Here is a 17630-nt window from a genome sequence, read left to right as displayed (position 1 = left end):
TGTTAATGTGCTGCATTAAGGAAAGATGTTGATATGTTAAGAGAGAATGCATTAAGAAAAAGGAAATTAATATGTGCACTTAGTGATAATGTAGTCACAAATTCCAGTGTCAAAATAATCAGTAACCACTTAGAAATTGAATATTGTGTAACACAAATCAGTGACATTTATGTCACTAAATACTGTGTTTTTGTCGCATTAAAAACCATATAAAAAAACTAGGATTATTTGTATTATATTAAAGTCATAAAAAAATAAACAATAAACTAGCACATCATTATTTTTCATTGATGATGATACAAACAAACACACACACAAAAAAAGGTGTTATTATTGTTTGCTTCCATGGACTTCAGCAAAACCAAAGATGCCACAACATGAACCATAGTCACGAAAAAGCCATCATAACAAACATATCATTCCTAGTTTACATGCACACAATAACTGGACGGATATATCGGTGTTTGTTGTCCTTCGTGCTAAAAAAAACCAATTGTTCTTGACATACCTCTCCAGTCAGCTACTGTTCTGCCTCCCTAAAGTCCAAAACCAAGTCTTGCTAGTTATTTCGGCCACAATATAGTTGAATGGAGGATCCAACTTTTCGTCTTTTTCCTTGTACATCGACCTGTAAAAAAAAGAAATAAGTATGATAATTAGTGACAAAGTAGTCACGTATTCCGGTACACCGAATTACGTGACTATGTTGTCACGATGTTATTACAGTTCAGTGACTTTACCTCGTTATTTGACGATGAGGTGGCGTAGTCTTGATCCTTCCTCTTCTTCCCTAATTGGGGGGCTCAAACCACTGGCAACACTGATTCAACCTCACTGCCGATTGGCCTGAAGTCGATCTGGAAAACAATTAACAAGTTAGTATAACACTAAAAGTTCTATATAATTGACAAATTGTTACCTCTTTAAAGCGAATCCTTTATAGATGGGATTCGAAGACCCTTCCTTCGGCAGTAGTCCATCTTTTAATCAATTGTGTTACATTGGCATTCAACACTCGAGCAAACTGAAGTTCCATAAATTTGGGGATAGACTCGTAACTCCAAATCTGGAGCGGGATCAAGAAACCCGGAAGATGGAGTTTCGGGTTCTTTCCGGCGGATATGTTCTTTGCCTTCTCGACGAAGGAGTTCACCGAGTCCAGAAAGTAGTCCTATACGACATTTCCTCATGGATAGGTGTCAAACACCTCAGGGTCGTCCACCATCTTGATGTAGCTCAAGGTAGACAGTTTGATAGTCTTCTCATTTGCGAGGAGGACGTTGTACAGAAACTGTAGGAGTAGAAGTCTCACTCTTTTCTCGTCACTCCATTGCTCGTTGACCTCCCATCGCAACTGCAACAATGTTGCCATATTTTTTGGCCGAGAACGCCCATGCAGAACGTGTCATGATACAACCCTTTATCAACCACATTCTCATACTTTTCCTGCACTCCGTAGGCGGGATCAAACCTCAATCCCGTGATCTTAGCAAAATGCTCCTTCGTTAACGACCTCGGTCATCCACCGATCTCTATGAACAATAAGTCATTGGACGTGCCAGCCCCGTCAAAATACCCAGCTCATAGTACTAGGTGACTAATAATCCTGGAAGACTTGGTGAGTATAGGCATGTCTAGGAATTGCCTGAAACAAGATTTCCGGAATAGAACTCTTTAGGGAGATGTCATGCCCGTCTCTTTCACGAAACCATTCAGGTTTCCATGGAAGATGAAAGGATATCCCTCTTTGATATCATGTTCTTCTATATGTCCACTACTACATAAAGCACATTTTAAGACATCAAAATGGTGACTTAAAATACCTTCCGAGTCGTACCAGAAAACGACATCTAGGTGAGTGACTTAAAAAGTCTATAGTTTTTAAGACGTTTTTTTAAATGTCTTTAAATCACCTTAAAAAATGACTTAATATTTGAATAGAACGACTTAGAAAAGTGTCCACGTAGGCAAAGAAATACTGACGTGGAGGTGTCTTTAAAGACATTTTTTATATGTCTTTGTAGAATTTTAAAAAATGACTTAAATCTCTTTATAAAAAAACTTGAAATGGTTCCATGTCATCAATAAAAGATGACGTGGACAAGTTATGAAGACGTTTTATAAGAGTCTTTATAATTCTTTAAAAAACGACGTAATAAACGTTGACATAATCAATGTTGCTGACATGTACTCATTTTTAAGACATTTTTCTTATGTCTTAATTGCATATCGCTGACGTGGAATTATATTAAGAAGACGTTATTATTTATTTTTTAATAAAGAAAACATTATTTTTAAATGGGTACAATTTAGAAGGCGTTTTTATTAGTCAATTTGGGATGCTTACGTGGATGCGCCAATTTATTAATTTTGAGAAATTCAAATATTTTCATAATATATTTAATACCTGATCATATTTTCATAATATTTTCAACACCTTATCTATAATTACAAATAGCATAACAAAAAAAAATCATTTATAGTCTCAAATTGGCATCAACAATCCAAAATGCAATATATTAATCCAAAGTGCAATAGTGCAATATAGCATAAATGTAGTGACAACAAAAACTATAGTATTGGATTCAAATGGAAATAGTGTAAAAAGAGCATGCCTTGGGAAGAAGCTGCATTCATTTTTCTTGCATAACTTCTAGTTAGACTTTAAGTTGTAATCCTTCAATTACACATTCCGCCCAAATAGCTCGAACTTCGTTGATTTCAGCGGCCGTATATAATGATCTTTTATCAAACTACATTTTCAAAATAACAAAAAAGGGTCAAGAAAGATTATATCAATAATAATACATATAAACTAAATTTATAACTGAAAAGGGAAGATTATTGGCAATCTTATTGTATAACTGTTAGAAACCTGGTAGAAACTAGCTAATTTCATTTTTATTTTATGGTAGAAACCTGTATGAAAGAAATCACATTTCTTAACGGTACCTCTGAGATAGACTAGCACTCAAATATACCTGGTAGTGCACTGAAGTGCAGAAAATGTGCGTAAATGCAGCTTAATATATATATATATATATATATATATATATATATATAAGTGAATCAACAACAGTGTAAAAGTCACGTGCAATTATAACGTCATGCATGAATCTCAGTACATAAAAGCCACATTCGAAAGTCGACGGTTGTCTTGGGCACTAAAATGAAAGCAAAAAGTATGTTAAAAAACATGCAGAACTACTACAATTTTTTTACTTACAAAGCAGGGCAGAGATCAATAACAAATTAAAGGTTTATAAGAAGAAAAAGTCAGCTATACTTACATTGCAATGTGTTAAATTGAAATACAAACTTTTTGGCTGTACTTTGCGCATTCATTTGAGCAATGCAAACTTCATCATGGCTCTAGCATGATTATATATCACGTGAGAAATAAATGTATGCATCGTCGCTAATAAGTGTAATAAGAAATGAAGAAAAACACTTACTCATCAAGTATATCATAAGTGTCTTTACTCATAGTTTGTCTCAGCGGGTCAAAGTAATAAGCCATCTTAGCTGAAGCATCAATCACAACTAATGTCCAATGACATCTACATGACAAAAAACGTAAATAACAATGTCAGAAAACGGTGGTATTCGTTTCATCTCACAATATTTTATTCACTTCCTTCATGAAAGACGAAGTGCGAGAGATTGTGTATGTTAGTGGTAAGGTGAGCTTCATAATATCATGTGTCATTTAATATATTATATATATAAAGAGAGAATGTTTTTAAAAATAGTAGCTTGTTCCTTGAATTATTTAAGTGCAATATAATCATGAAACCCAACAAACCTTACTCTACCATTGAGTAGAAAATAAGCTAAACTGTGGATGTTGATTTTGATGTTGTACATTCTGTTTCCCAAGTTGATCTCCTTTTCTTTTCTCTCTTACCAATTTTTGTTGAGGACTTTCATATTCAATTACTCCACAGCATGGACCATTGAGCATAGACCATTGATTGACCAACTAAGAAAGGAAAAATAACAAATCACTTGATAAAGACTTACCCGGTGTTCAAAGGGATGTATAATAATTGTCTCTCTAGTAAAACTTCCATCTTTTTGGTAATACATGTCGACCTTTGACTAGATGTTCCAATATCTTTTGCAATCTGTGAAGGCTCTATGAAAGAGACACAATTTGTCTTCCCTTCTTGGATCGTCCTCACCTTTGACAACTTTTTGAGGTTTCACTAATTAATAGGATACGAGACAAAAATAAATAAATAGAAACCAAAAGCCTGGACCTAGAAATAGATAGGGATGCTATGATATTTTCTAAAACTATAACTTAGAGTCATATAACGTGGGTGGAAAAATACTAGACCTATAATCCCTTGAAGATATACTAATTTACTTCTTGATATATTATATTGTCACATGTCACGACGTCGGTTCCAACCCTACAATTAAATCATATAAATAAGGTCACTAAATTATTAACACATCACGGAACCAGATAAATTTAGTGACAACGTTGTCACAAAAATAATTGATTCGCGGCAATCCTGTCAAGAAAAATTTGAATTTGGTTACAATATAGTCACGGAACGATGTTGTCACGAAACGATGTTGTCACGAAATTATGAAGTAGTTTACTATACCAACGATGTTGTGTCACGAAATTAGTACAATCACCAGATTTCGTGACAACAATGATCACGAAATCAATGAAAACTAACGAAAAATACACAAACTAGAGCAACATTTTAACCTGCATTCTAACCAACAAAAACTAGACATATTTTAACTCAAAAATGTAGTTTATCAATCAACATTTCTACAAAATAAAACATCAATGTTTAGGATATTAGCAAAGTGAAAAAATTCGTGATTTGAATTCCTGAAATACAACACATTTCTAACAATTTTCAATCAACATATTTTTATAAAATAGTCACGAAATTAGACAACCCACATCCATGAAAACCACAAAATCTCCATCAAAATTCATGGGAAACACACAAAAAATCCAGACCTAATTACAAAACCTAACCTTCCGGTGTGGTTCTATTCTACACGGGACTATGACGAATGCGGCGACGTCAAACTCGGAGGAGAAAGACGATCCAGGGTCCTCGGTTTTCTTTGTCTTTTGCCGTTTGGCAGAATAATTTGGCGGCGCTGAGAGGGCTTTCTCTTCTTCGTCATCGTCAATTTTTTCGTCACATGAGCCGCCTTCATAACCCGCTCGTTGACTCTGACGCGGCGCTGCATGTGTCTTATGCTGATGATTTTTTGTTGGTGTTTGATGAGAAACGTGTTTCGAAAGTTTTTTAGGATTCGTGGGTTTCTTGGTTGGGAGAGCAATAAACAACTTGAAAATTAACGGAAAGTTCAACAAACAATTTAAAATACCTCAAAGGTCCAAGTCAAATAGCAATCATTCGAAAGCACTTTTTTAAAAACCTATTTTTAAAACCCAGTGACTTCAACGGATGGAATAAAAAGGGAATGAACATGGATATCTAAATTGAGTAAACAGAATTACATAATCGATCTTATAAATTCATATAGAATTATGTGGAAACCGTATTCGAGGAAAGTCATATGTACAGTAGCTACGGCTTGAAGGGAGATCTATCACAACTTTCATTTTTTTTTTTTTTTTTTTTACAAATAATGGTAATTACTAAAATTATTTCACATTTTTTAATCTTTCATAAATATTTTTCCAATTTCCAGAAATTTTACCTTTAATCTTTATAAAATTACGAACAAGGAAAAATTAAACTTAATGAACTGTAAACTGCCAAATAAAAAAGTTTAAACTAATTGCGATGATATCATTAATTCAACCCTCATTTGGTGGTCTATTACAAAGACTTACAAACACAAAATTCAAACAATTGTGAGACTTTTTCCTCTTTTTCTTTGACCTTTATGAAGTGATCATAAGAAGTAATGTTTAATTTGCTCTTAATTACCAATTCGGTTGAGGAATGGGCTTTTTAAAAATGGTCCGTTGGTCCTATTACCAATCATGATGGTGGTTTTGCTTTCAAGAGTTTTGAAGAGTTGTACCAACTACCAACAACACTAAGACCGAAGAAGAAACTATTTTGGAATTTATACCCGTTTTATGTCATAACACAACCGTGCAACTGCTTTTACACGGACCATAACCATGGCCTATTCCGTAAATGGTACATCTCAAATTATTTTCCTTACATCATCCTAAATACTATAGAAAAGTGACAACTTTTTTTTTCTCAATATTTTTCTCTTAGTAATGTCTCATATTTTCATATAATTTTATATTCAAATTGGACATTAATTTAGAAACAAACTTCGAATAAAATGGTGCATATCTGTTTACCGCTCATAAAAAGGGAGCATTTACGTTTACTTTCCAAAAATATGTATATATATATATATATATATATATATATATTTCGTATGTAATATAGAAAATTGAATTTATATATATATATATATATGAAGCCTTTTCCATGTTATTATTGGATAATTTGACGACTAAAAATGAATTAATTGGTCCAATTTTTAAAACACTAATGATATTTGTCAACGCTTTGATAGCACTGATGGTATGTTACTATGTTTGGTTTGATGGAATAAGGCGGGAATGGAATGGAATCGATTCCAAAAATATTTATTCTGGTGTTTGGTTCATTTTTATGAGGCTGTAATCATCATTCTGTATCATTCCAGAGAATATTCATTGCTCCATTTTCATTCCATCACACAATGAGAAAAACGAGCATTCTTTAGACCGTTTCTCTTTTTTCCCATATTAACCCTTTAAAAATAATAATTTTAGTTGTTGTGTTTGAAAGAGTAAAACTCATTTTGAAACTTCAGAACATCACACCGTCGCCAAACGTGTCGAAGTTATGTCGCCGTCATGGTTATGTCGGTCGCCGCCGTGGCTACGTCGGTCGCCACCGTGGCTATCGATTTTACTCCAACATCTGCTGCACCTAATTTTCGCATCGCCCGTCAAAAGTTTGATGTATTACCTCGTCCAAACAAAGATCCATGAAACACGATTACGAAGGAGCTTTTCCGGTGGACACGTTGGCCCGCGCAACCACCGCTGAACGAGTTTCTTAAGCCCGTCGAGCTTTGCCTTTGCGCGTCGAAGGCCCGTTGGGCCTCAACGGTCTGTGAATCGAGCGCGGCGAGCTTGTCGATGAAGATCCTCTTCACGAAGATCGCCGAGACGAGCTTCCTCAGGTGCTCGAGGAGGAAGTCAACGGAAGTCCTTAAATTTTGGTTTCTTAAATTTTTTTTCTTTAAAACTTGAAAAAAAAAAGTTGTTGAGGAATAGAAGATTTGGGGAAGACGAAGTTGTAAGAAGAAGGCTATTTTGGTAACTTCAACGGTATTCCATTCCTTTTTTAAATAAATAAATCAAATCAAATCAAATAAGGTAATAAGTTTTGAATTCCATTACATTCTTATTCCCATTATCATTCTCATTACCATTCAAATTTTAGTTTTGAACCAAACATGCCCTGAGGGACTCACACATATGTTTCACTCTTATTCATTACCATTTTTTTTTTCAACTTGATATGTGAGTTCTATAGATGTGTATGCGTTGAAACATCACCGTGCGCTAACGCGTAACAATATTCTTTTTAAATTGATATAACTTTTTATGTTTTTTTCCTAATGATATTTTACACTATAAATTGATATTAAATTTAGAAACAAACTTGGAATGACAGCTAAATAAATGGGACAACTATGTCCAAACTCCTAAACAGATAGTTAAGTATATGGGTAATTAAGTTAAATGGCCTCCAAAAAATAAGCAATTTTTTTAGCCCACCTTTCGTTAATATGCTGTAAAAAGCCAGTGTCATTTATTTACAGCAGACGAAATGACGCATATGTCCAGCAGTTTCCCGCCCAAGAAATATATTCATTTAATTAAAAAAATAAATCAGACTTCGGCATTAACTATTCGCGCAGATTTCGAGAGATATTCATTTAAACCAAATTAAAACCACCACATGTAACCGAACGAAACACAATCCAAAAGGAAAAAAAATGCAGAAACCCTAAGCATCGATCACTCTCTCCACAACCCACCCTCCCCTCCGAAGCCACCACACCACTCCATCAACACCCTCCTCCTTCTCTCTCCGCGTCCTCGCCGCCGCCATCCTCGCTGACGACGATGACGAAGACGACGGAGAAGAACAAATCTCCGGCGGAGGAGAGAGTTGCGCGTACTCGCAGCCGATCATGGTCCTGGACGTGATCTGGAACCTCGCTTTTGTCATCGTCTCGTTCTTCGTCCTCTTCTCGACGTTCCACGAGAAATATGGGCGCCGGCTTGGAACTTCGCGCGGGTCCGCCTGTCGTCCACGCAAAGAAGCAGATCTACCACGAAGAACAGCCTCGTCGCCGGGAAAAACTCCGGCGCCTCTCACTTCGTCCTCCTCTCCGTGATCTGCGTCCAAAGGTCCCGATCAGAACCATGGACTCCGCGAAGAACAGTTTTTTTTTTTGGTTGGTTCTCACATTTTGATTTAAGCTTCGGTTTAGGTTGGCTTGGCTTGAGATAAATGTTGGATTACAGTGACAGTGTTGTTGTTGGATTACAGTTACAATATGTTCGTGTAAATAGAAAACATATTTACAGTATATTCGTGTAAATACGAAACATATTTACAGTATATTCATCGTAAATACAAAGCATATTTACAGTATATTCACTGTAAATACAAAGCATATTTACAGTATATTCATGTAAATAAACTGAAAAAAATTCTGGAAATATTTTGGGCACGAAAAATCTGGAAATTATGAATATATTGAAGACAAAATAATATCAATAAATGAATAATATATTTACAGATTTTATCCATATAAATTGCCACGAAAATAGATACTAATTACCTAAAGTCAACGCTGAAAACTTCCAAATACATAACAATAAATGGGCTATTAACTTTCAAAATCTGCAGGAAATTTCAAATTTCAAATTTGAAAACTTCTCTATTCGGTTTCATTATTTGATTCGAAATTTGAAAAAAAAACTGCCTAATTAAAAAAATCTGCGAATTAAATAAGGGCAAAAGTGTAAACCTAATTTAATTAATAAGCTGTCACGTAAGCAATATGACTATTTACAGGAAATTAAGGAAATGTTGACTAAATAAAAATTGCTAGTGTTTAAGATGGCTACGCAGCCAATTATTTGTAAGTATATAGACTTTTTACGACATTTCCTCAATAATAAACAACATGTCGTTGTCGTTTGTGTATTTAATTTTTTTTTTAAATTCGGCAATTAATGGAGAGGATTTAAACGCTACCGCAATAATAAATAATAAATACCGAAACTATTGCACCTAAAGAAAAGGAATAATCAGACTCTGAACTCTTTTAAGTCAAAACGGGCCAAAAAAAAAAAAAAAAAAATGCAATGTCTGAAGTCATGGGACCTGTAAGTAAAAAGATCAAAGAACACGCGCGTACTTACATTTCACAGTTCTCTTGTGTTTCTCATTCAAATTTTATATTCGGTCTCTCTGCCAAATAGTTCTTCTTCTTCTTCATCGTTTTATTATTATTATAAATTCTCTGTCTGAAGCATTGTGCGAAATTCAAAATCTCTTATCTTCGGTGATTTCAAATCACGCCTAAAAAAATGCTTCTTCTCAAAGCCCTAAATTTCTCAGAGCTTTAGAGAACACACGACGCCATTAGAATGGCGACCTCGGCGTTCAAGTCCACCACCAAGCGGTCGCCGATCGGAGCCGACGGCTCGGCGTCCTCCTCTTCCACCAGGACGAGCTCGGCTCACCGGCGCTCTCGGAGCCTCAGTCGATTCTCGCACCGGATTTCGTCTGCTCCGGTGGAGGGCGAATTCTCCGACGAAGTTCCGGCTCCGAGAGGGAGGTTCGTCAACACCGTGAGAGGCTCCGGATTCCCGGAGATCAGCCTCGATGACCTCGCCGTCGAGTTTTTTGGTTCCGGCGATAGCAGCGGCGACCGAGGCCGCTCGGTGTCTAGGAACTCCGGGAGTGTTACGGCGGCGAAGAGCGGCGGAAGTGGCGGCTCCGGCGTGTCGCAGAGGCGAGGGAGGTCTGTGTCGAGGCATGGGTCGAGGTTGAGTAATGGCGTCGGTGGGAAGGGAATCGACAGTAATGGCGTTAGTAATGGCGGCGTGAAGGAAATCCACAGTAATGGCGGGGGAAGATTAGGTTCTGATCGGAGGCGGAGATCGGTTTCGGTTGTTCGGTATCAGATCAGTGATTCGGAGGTAACCATTGAACTCTTCTCAATGTTTAGCTTTTTTGCAATCTGTTTAGATTAAAAAAAAATTGAAGCTTAATGAAATCTCTACTTTGTGCAATTCAGACAATTAAAAGCAAATTCTTGGAATGCAAAGTGTAGAGAAATTTTCTCAGTGATTTTCTCTCGACTTATTCTATCTGTCTGGTTTTGTCTCCTTGGCGGCGTTACAGAGTGATCTAGAGCATCCACGGAGCAATATTGACGCTAAAACAAAGAGCTTTGGCAGTGGAAACAACGAGTCACGCCAGGCTCACAAGCCAAAAGCTTCAAATAGTAGGCAGGGTCTGAGAAGGTCCTTTAGCCAAAGAGATTTGAGGCCCTGTGATGGATATTCTGTGAGTGTTGTTTGTTTCTAGTTACACATTGCTGTTTTTTGTTTTTTGTTTTTTGTTTTGTTTTTTATTTTTGTGTGTGTGTGTGTGTGTGTCTCGTTATTAAATAAAAGTTCTTTACTTTCATTGTGTCACGTTGATTTTGTATAAGGAATGGATATTGAAGAATTGTTTTTTACGCTGAAAGTGATGTGTTTGGACATTTCAGAGCCAGTCTTCAATTCTAACCGACGAAGAAGGGAAGGATGCTCATTCCTCTAAATTCGGAAATGAAAGGACCATAAGAGCAGTATATGCACAGAATAAGGTTTATTTGGTGTGCTTTTCTTATTATTATTATTCTCAGCATTGGCCTGGGTTGGAACATTAATTTTTATTTTTTATTTATTTTTTATATATAAATATTCATTTGGAACACTATTTAGGGACAGCACCCGACTGAGGATAATGTGAATGGTGATTTATATGATGCACTGCGCACAGAACTTAGACACGCCGTGGCAGAGATCAAATCAGAGTTTGAAAATGTCTGTGCTCTAGTTTACGAATATATTTGCTTTCCGATGTTTAAATTTGTTGAAAAATAACTGATAGCGGCTCCTCTGAACTTGTTCAAGGTGAGGGGAAAAGAAAAACCGAGGGTGTCAACAAATGGTGATAGCTTGCTATCAAACGGCCCTGATGTCCTTCAGACTGTTTCTTCAATCATGAGGAACTATTCATCCAGATTGGAAGAGGTATTGTTGTTCACTATCCATACTTTGTTCGTAAATGGTGTTTATCAGAAGATGTTTCATGATAGGAGTCTCTTGCATTTGAACTCTTAAAGAGCTCTCTGTTAATTCAACATCCAGTTCTGATTCCAAGATCTTTATCGAGCTAGAACTAACGTCAACATTATAGAACTAAAGCTATACCCTATAACAACTCTCCATCTTCATCTTCATGTCGGTCCATCCTATCATTGAACCGACCCGTGCATACATTTGTTTGTGATTCTTGTGAATTTATGTCTTGTTCGATGCCTCTTGTACTGTCACGACCCGCGAGCGTCGTCACCTCGCCCGCAAGCCGCGACTCGACGGAACCAACATCACGTAGCGGGAGCATATCATATATGAATAATGAAATGTAAACAAGACATTTAAAGTAAATATATAATTTATGAAACATATAATATACTAAATACAATATTATTAAAAGTGCGGAAACGTTTACAACAAAAGTGGTTATCGGAAATCTCGGGAAATTTTTCGTTTTTCTTTCAGAACTAGAAGTCGTATATCGATCCTTATACATACATATATATATATGTACATAGAAGCTCCCGACTTTACATATATACACGGGATATTATTTAAGGAAGAGTCGATATTATTCAAAACATTATATATATAGAGGTCTACTTCACGAGCCAGAACCCATAGCCCGTAGGTCAAGAGATACGTGTCCCGTCTCAGTTTCCTTCTCGATCGTCTACATTGCCGCCTTGCCCTTATCTACATTACCAGGGGACATAAAACTATGAGTCGAATGACTCAGCAAGCGAGAGTCTAGCCTATGAAAGAAAAGCAGCTAATGCAAAGCATGTGACTTGCGAACAAGCAAACAAGAATGCAGGATGCAGCTATCACCTAAAAGTGACTAATGAGCGCGCATCCTAGAATACTAGCCGTCCCGCAAGGTTATACACTCCTCACTGCTATAACCTCCGGTCCAACTAGAGACCAGTTTCCAACTTCGAGCAGCAGTCGTCAACTGATCTAAGTTTTAACACATGTCTGGGATCCACTAGTGGTACTTCCTTCATCATGACGTCAGCGCCACTGGTCTCTGGCATAGTGAGCTCGCGAACCGCGACCTTCACCCACTAAGCCCCGGTGTGCTCAAGGCAGCTTCCGGTGAGTCTTCCAGCTAGCAATGAGCTCGCGATGCGCGACCTTCACCCATTGCTTCGAGTACCCGGCGCACGGACCGGCATGGCCCGCCAAGCACAAGTCAGGGACTTGTGAGTACCACCGACACGAGTTTAAAGTTTGGTCACTGCAGCTAGCAGCGTACACGTTAAACTTATATACGAAAGAGCGTGACGGGATAAACCCCGAAAGAAATTATTATTTCCCTTTGAAGCTCGTTTAGTGTTTTAAGTTGAAAGCTCGAAATGTGACTTTCGAACTCTCTACTCTCGATTGAATTTGAGAGTCTATCGCTCTTCCGTCCTCTCGATTCTAACCTACTTCCTAGAGTTAGAAGAGAAGTCTAACCACACACAAAGCAAACGTGGCTGGTTCAAGTTAGCGTTTGAACCTAACGGGCGTACCCGAACTAAGTTTTCAAGCAAGAGTGGCCGAAACCTTAACTTTCGAGTTTATTCATTTTTAGGCTTTTACCTACTCTTGTTTACTAGCAAGCAAATGCACAAACAAACAGGGTTATACCCTTGGTAAGTAGTTGACTTATGTCTCCACACTTACCCGGAATTGTTCGACAGAAAGCTTGACGATTCCCGAAGATGTCTTGCTTCACACGTTCTTCGAGACACTTGGCACTTGTCGAACGTCGAGAGAACTAACATCCGGAGTTGAACATCTGTTAGTTAATGGATTCGAGTTTACTTGAAAAGGATAGGGTTCGTTGTCGGGATTAGAGTTGGTTCGAAAATCAGGAATTTAATTTATTATTCCTCGGTTTTTTCGGAAGTTTATTCAAGACTCACGTATTCTCGTATCGAGAGTGATACGAAATAATGTTCAACGAATAATCACGAGTCTTAAATAAATTAAATAATCCGAAATTAATATAACCGAGAATTCCAAATGAATAATTAAATTAAATTCATAAGCATCATTAAATAAATAATTTATAAATTATTTATTTAAATACTGAGAGTACATATCTAAGAGTATTTAAACGCTATAAGCAATTTAAAACTCACGAGTTAATCGAGCTTTATTTCGATAACTCTTCCACTTGATATCTTCAGAAACTGATCTCGTCGCTCTTGACTCGTCTGGTTCCCGTTCGTCCGTCAAGATCTGTAATTCAAACCTGGAACCCGATAACGAGTTAATATCTTAAATTCCAACTCTTATCAGTTTCACAATCCAAATCCCGATATCACAACACAAAACCCGAACCCATAACCAAATCAAACGAACTCAACACAAATCCAATTAACCGGAACCGTCCTAACACAACAACGATCACAAAAACTCAAACAGAGGCTCAGAAAAAACCCATAATACAAACAGACTGAATCAGCCAAAACCATAGCTCACGGCCAAACATCAAAATGAATCATTCAACCAACAACAACACACGGTCACAACAACACACGGCCAAGATAACAATTTCAATGAAAATTCGTCCAAAAATTCTCATAAAATTAAAACAGGCCCTCTAATCATCACCTAAGCTTTAAACAATCTCAGAAACAACTCAAGATCATTACTAAACACGCAGAGATCAAAAGCCCCAAATCCAATCCTAGTTCATCATGATTTTCGGCCAAATTGAGTCCAAAACAAGAAATCCGAAATCAATTGACAAACTCAAGTCATCAACATCAAAACTCGAGCTCAAAGAACAACTCAACTCAATCAATTTCTCATATTTCACTCGAAAATCAAAAACCCCAAAAAAAAAACTCATGAACCCTAGCTTCAAACAAATCCATTCGGGTTTGATTTCCTTACCAGGTTTCTCGTGAATTTGGACTCCTCGGCGTGCTAACACTCTTTCCCGGCGTCTCTTCCTCGGGCGGTGGTCACGGCGAGCTCGCGGCGGAGTTGCTTTGCTCGGTCGAGGCGCGCACGGTGGCTCGGGGCTGGGTGGTGCGCGAAGAAGAGGAAAGGAAGGAGAAGAGTGAGAGAGGATGGCGGTGATGACGAGGCTTGGTGACGGTGAAGATGGAGCTCGGTCTCGTGGGACTCGGGCGGTGGTCACGGCGAGCTCGCGGCGGAGTTGCTTTGCTCGGTCGAGGCGCGCACGGTGGCTCGGGGCTGGGTGGTGCGCGAAGAAGAGGAAAGGAAGGAGAAGAGTGAGAGAGGATGGCGGTGATGACGAGGCTTGGTGACGGTGAAGATGGAGCTCGGTCTCGTGGGACTCAGGGCTGGGAATTTTTTTTTCCTTGTCTGGTTCTTTTGGCCGAGTGGTGAGAGGAAGAAGATGGAGAGAAGAGAGAGAGAACGAGAATGAGAGAAGGAAAGAGAGTGAGGGAGGTGATGTGGCCGAGAAAGAGAGAAGGAGAGTGGAATCAAGAAGCTATGTGGCACTCTCACGTTACGCCACGCGGTACAAGCGGTCCACTCAAGCTTAGACACGATTCTCTTAAAACGACCTTTTTTCCCTCTTTTCTTTCAATCTCGTCCTTCAAAATGTTGCACATAAGTCCTTTTAAAATAAAACCTCACAATCTTGTCCTTAATTAATTAAAAATAATCTTGAAAAATAACCGAGAAAATTATTATTATTTCCCGTTATCTTGAATATATTTAATGGATTCCGGAATTTATTTTTACTCTTGAGATTTTTAAATCTCCGAGTATGTTTCGAATAATAATATTGGATTACTCGAATATTCTCATTCCGAAATTTCATCGACCTTAAATATTATCATATTCCAAGATATTTAAAATTTAAGGACGTCTCATATGCAACAAGAATTTGAATTAAAACTCGTCCATTTTATTCAAATTCACAAGTAGAGCGGTTACAAAAGTTTATACATTACATGTACATAGCTCGGGTATCTATGGCCCGATTCCTCGCCTTAGTTAAAAGTCACTTAAAATATCATGGAATTCGCTTACATTGCTAAGTATACTGTTTGATTTCGGATACTTGTCATTGACTTAAAGACTCTCTCCTCTTACTTGGTGCTATTCTTGTTTTCAAATTACAGTCTGAGAAGCGTAAACAAGATCTGATGTCAGAAATCGTATTGGAGGGACAACGCAGCAAGGAGCTCTCTATGATTGTGAAGCAAATGCTTCCCAACCCAAAAAACGACGATGAGCATGATAAGCCATCGCGAATCGGACCCGGAAAAGTATTCTTCTCTCTTTTTTTCCCCTCTTCATGCCCTTCATTTTCAGACACTGAAAAATACTGGTTGGCTTAATTACATCAACACCTTTTTTATGTTCTCGGTCAAGTAATTGTTTGGTTCATTTACCAGAGGAGTACCGACAGAAGCAGCATGTCAGAGAGATTGTCTGAGGAAGCCGAGAAATACATCGAAGACTTCATTTCGAGCATTGAGGACACAGATATATCGTCGATCGACGATGACAGAAGTGACACGAGCTCGAGTATAGGAGGAATAATGAAGGCTCGAACTGCGCCGAGTCCCGCTACTCCTTTACCTCTACCCGTTGAGATGGACGAGATTTCATTCCCTTGGTTGAAGTGGGAAACAAGCACCGACGCCACACCTACACCAACACTTTGCATCAGTAACACCAAGCCACCATCGACTCCGAAAACTATGTTATTCGATTCTGCTGACGCGGTAATAAAATATAATTATTATTGTTATTATTATTTGGGTAAACTGCAAAATAATAACCTCTATTTTATAATTGTGCAGAAAAATCCCCTAATATTTTGAATTACCGCAAATAATACCCTCTTGCTTTTTAATTGTCCAGATCAATAAATTTCTGCAAATTTATACCCTATTCAATAATTTTACTACATGAAGCATAACACCCTTACAAGGCAATTAACGTTTACAGTCTAATAGTTATCAGCTCATTACAAATAATATTATTATATCATATGTAGTAAAATTATAGGAGAAGGTATAAATTTGCACAGTCAGATAGTAAAGGTATTATTTTGCTGAACAAACCGAGGAAGGATTCATTTGTAGTTTACCCTATTCATTTGCAGGAAGGGACTAATACGGTTCACGATCGAGTTAATCTCTCTGCGAGTAGCCGCGGAAGTTGCAGTCACGGGATAATCGATTCTCTTCCGAGCCACATCGTGCAAGGCTCGGGGATTGGCGATGGAGCAAAATCAACGCAGTTTGATATGGATGAGTATCGTAATCTTCAACGCGATGAAGATCTTATCTTTGAAAGGTATAGGCAACAGAATAGAATTGATTCAGGCACTATGCTGCTTTGTAGCTCGATGCATTATTTTTAAGCATTTTAAAGTTTTCTTAGTTGCTGACTGGCTGTATAGGTACATTTCTCTTATAGGGCAATCTGCCTTGTCTTTGTTGATTATTTAAGATGCTGATAGTTTATCAAGAAGAGAAACTGTGCCTTGAAATTATTCCTCAAGAAAATTGAGTCCGAGAGATGAAAATGAAGTACACCAAAATCTCCCCTAAAAAACAATCTAAAACTAGTTCTCAATTGCTTTATTTATTGTACACAGTTGTGTAAATCATGTTTCTGATTCATGGTTTACAAACAAAAAAAATTGTTGATATTACTCTAGATTGATGAATACATTAGATAACCGGGAAAATTGAGTCTCCAAAAGAGAATAAATAAATAATATCTAGACCGATTAATAACCAAAAAAAAAAAAAAAAAAATCAAGACTTGCCATGTACAACATATCAAAATTAGACTGGTAATATGATTGGACAAAAATCTCCTCCAAAAACTTTCTCTCACTTCTCGATCTCTAACTCTATTGATTTTCTCTAACTCTATTAATTTTCACTTTTCTGACAATCGTAGATAAATACGGGCGGAACCAATATTTAGAAAAGTAATTCTGTTTTCATTTTGAATTCTATCATTAAAGAACATATTCAACTTCATCGGCATTAAGAGAAACATCAACTCTTTTTAATTTCACACGTGTTAGTCGGAGGTTATCGAAGATCATTGGAAGAGTGAGAATCGAGATAGCTAGAATGGTAGAGAAGTAAGAGAGAGAGTGTTAGGAACGACATTATTGTTCAAAGATGTAACAAAAGTCAAATTTTTAATATGTTGTAATTTCTTGCTGGTGGTCTAGCGAAGCTGCGAACCACAT

The 17630-nt window shown here is 37.4% G+C and overlaps 1 protein-coding gene and 1 long non-coding RNA gene across 3 annotated transcripts; one reads left to right on the top strand and one right to left on the bottom strand.

Annotated features, from left to right (window-relative positions):
* The first annotated feature begins 9403 nt into the window (after positions 1–9403).
* On the top strand, positions 9404–17134 carry LOC149383335 (uncharacterized). 2 transcript variants are annotated; one of them, XM_089629487.1, is made up of 8 exons: positions 9404–10258; positions 10464–10628; positions 10834–10932; positions 11057–11152; positions 11243–11362; positions 15529–15675; positions 15805–16137; positions 16521–17134. In XM_089629487.1, exons 1-8 carry the CDS (start codon positions 9704–9706, stop codon positions 16779–16781), a joined length of 1776 nt encoding a protein of 591 aa, XP_089485613.1. In that variant the 5' UTR covers positions 9404–9703; the 3' UTR covers positions 16782–17134. The 2 variants fall into 2 exon arrangements, with proteins under 2 accessions (XP_089485613.1, XP_089485612.1); XM_089629486.1 differs by having other exon boundaries at positions 11051–11152; positions 16521–17129.
* Positions 11873–14548, bottom strand: LOC149383336 (uncharacterized). Its single transcript, XR_016301901.1, has 4 exons — positions 14321–14548; positions 13561–13673; positions 13100–13193; positions 11873–12124 (listed from the first exon to the last, which is right to left on the bottom strand). It is a non-coding gene; the product is annotated as an uncharacterized LOC149383336 (long non-coding RNA).
* Positions 17135–17630: the final 496 nt, after the last annotated feature.

Source organism: Urtica dioica, chromosome 10, assembly GCF_054948205.1.
Source record: "Urtica dioica subsp. dioica isolate 48M chromosome 10, U.dioica_male_clone48M_v1_H2, whole genome shotgun sequence".
NCBI lineage: Eukaryota > Viridiplantae > Streptophyta > Magnoliopsida > Rosales > Urticaceae > Urtica > Urtica dioica.
The sequence above is the reverse complement of the archived record's forward strand: the minus strand, read 5'-3'. Positions and strand labels throughout refer to the sequence as shown.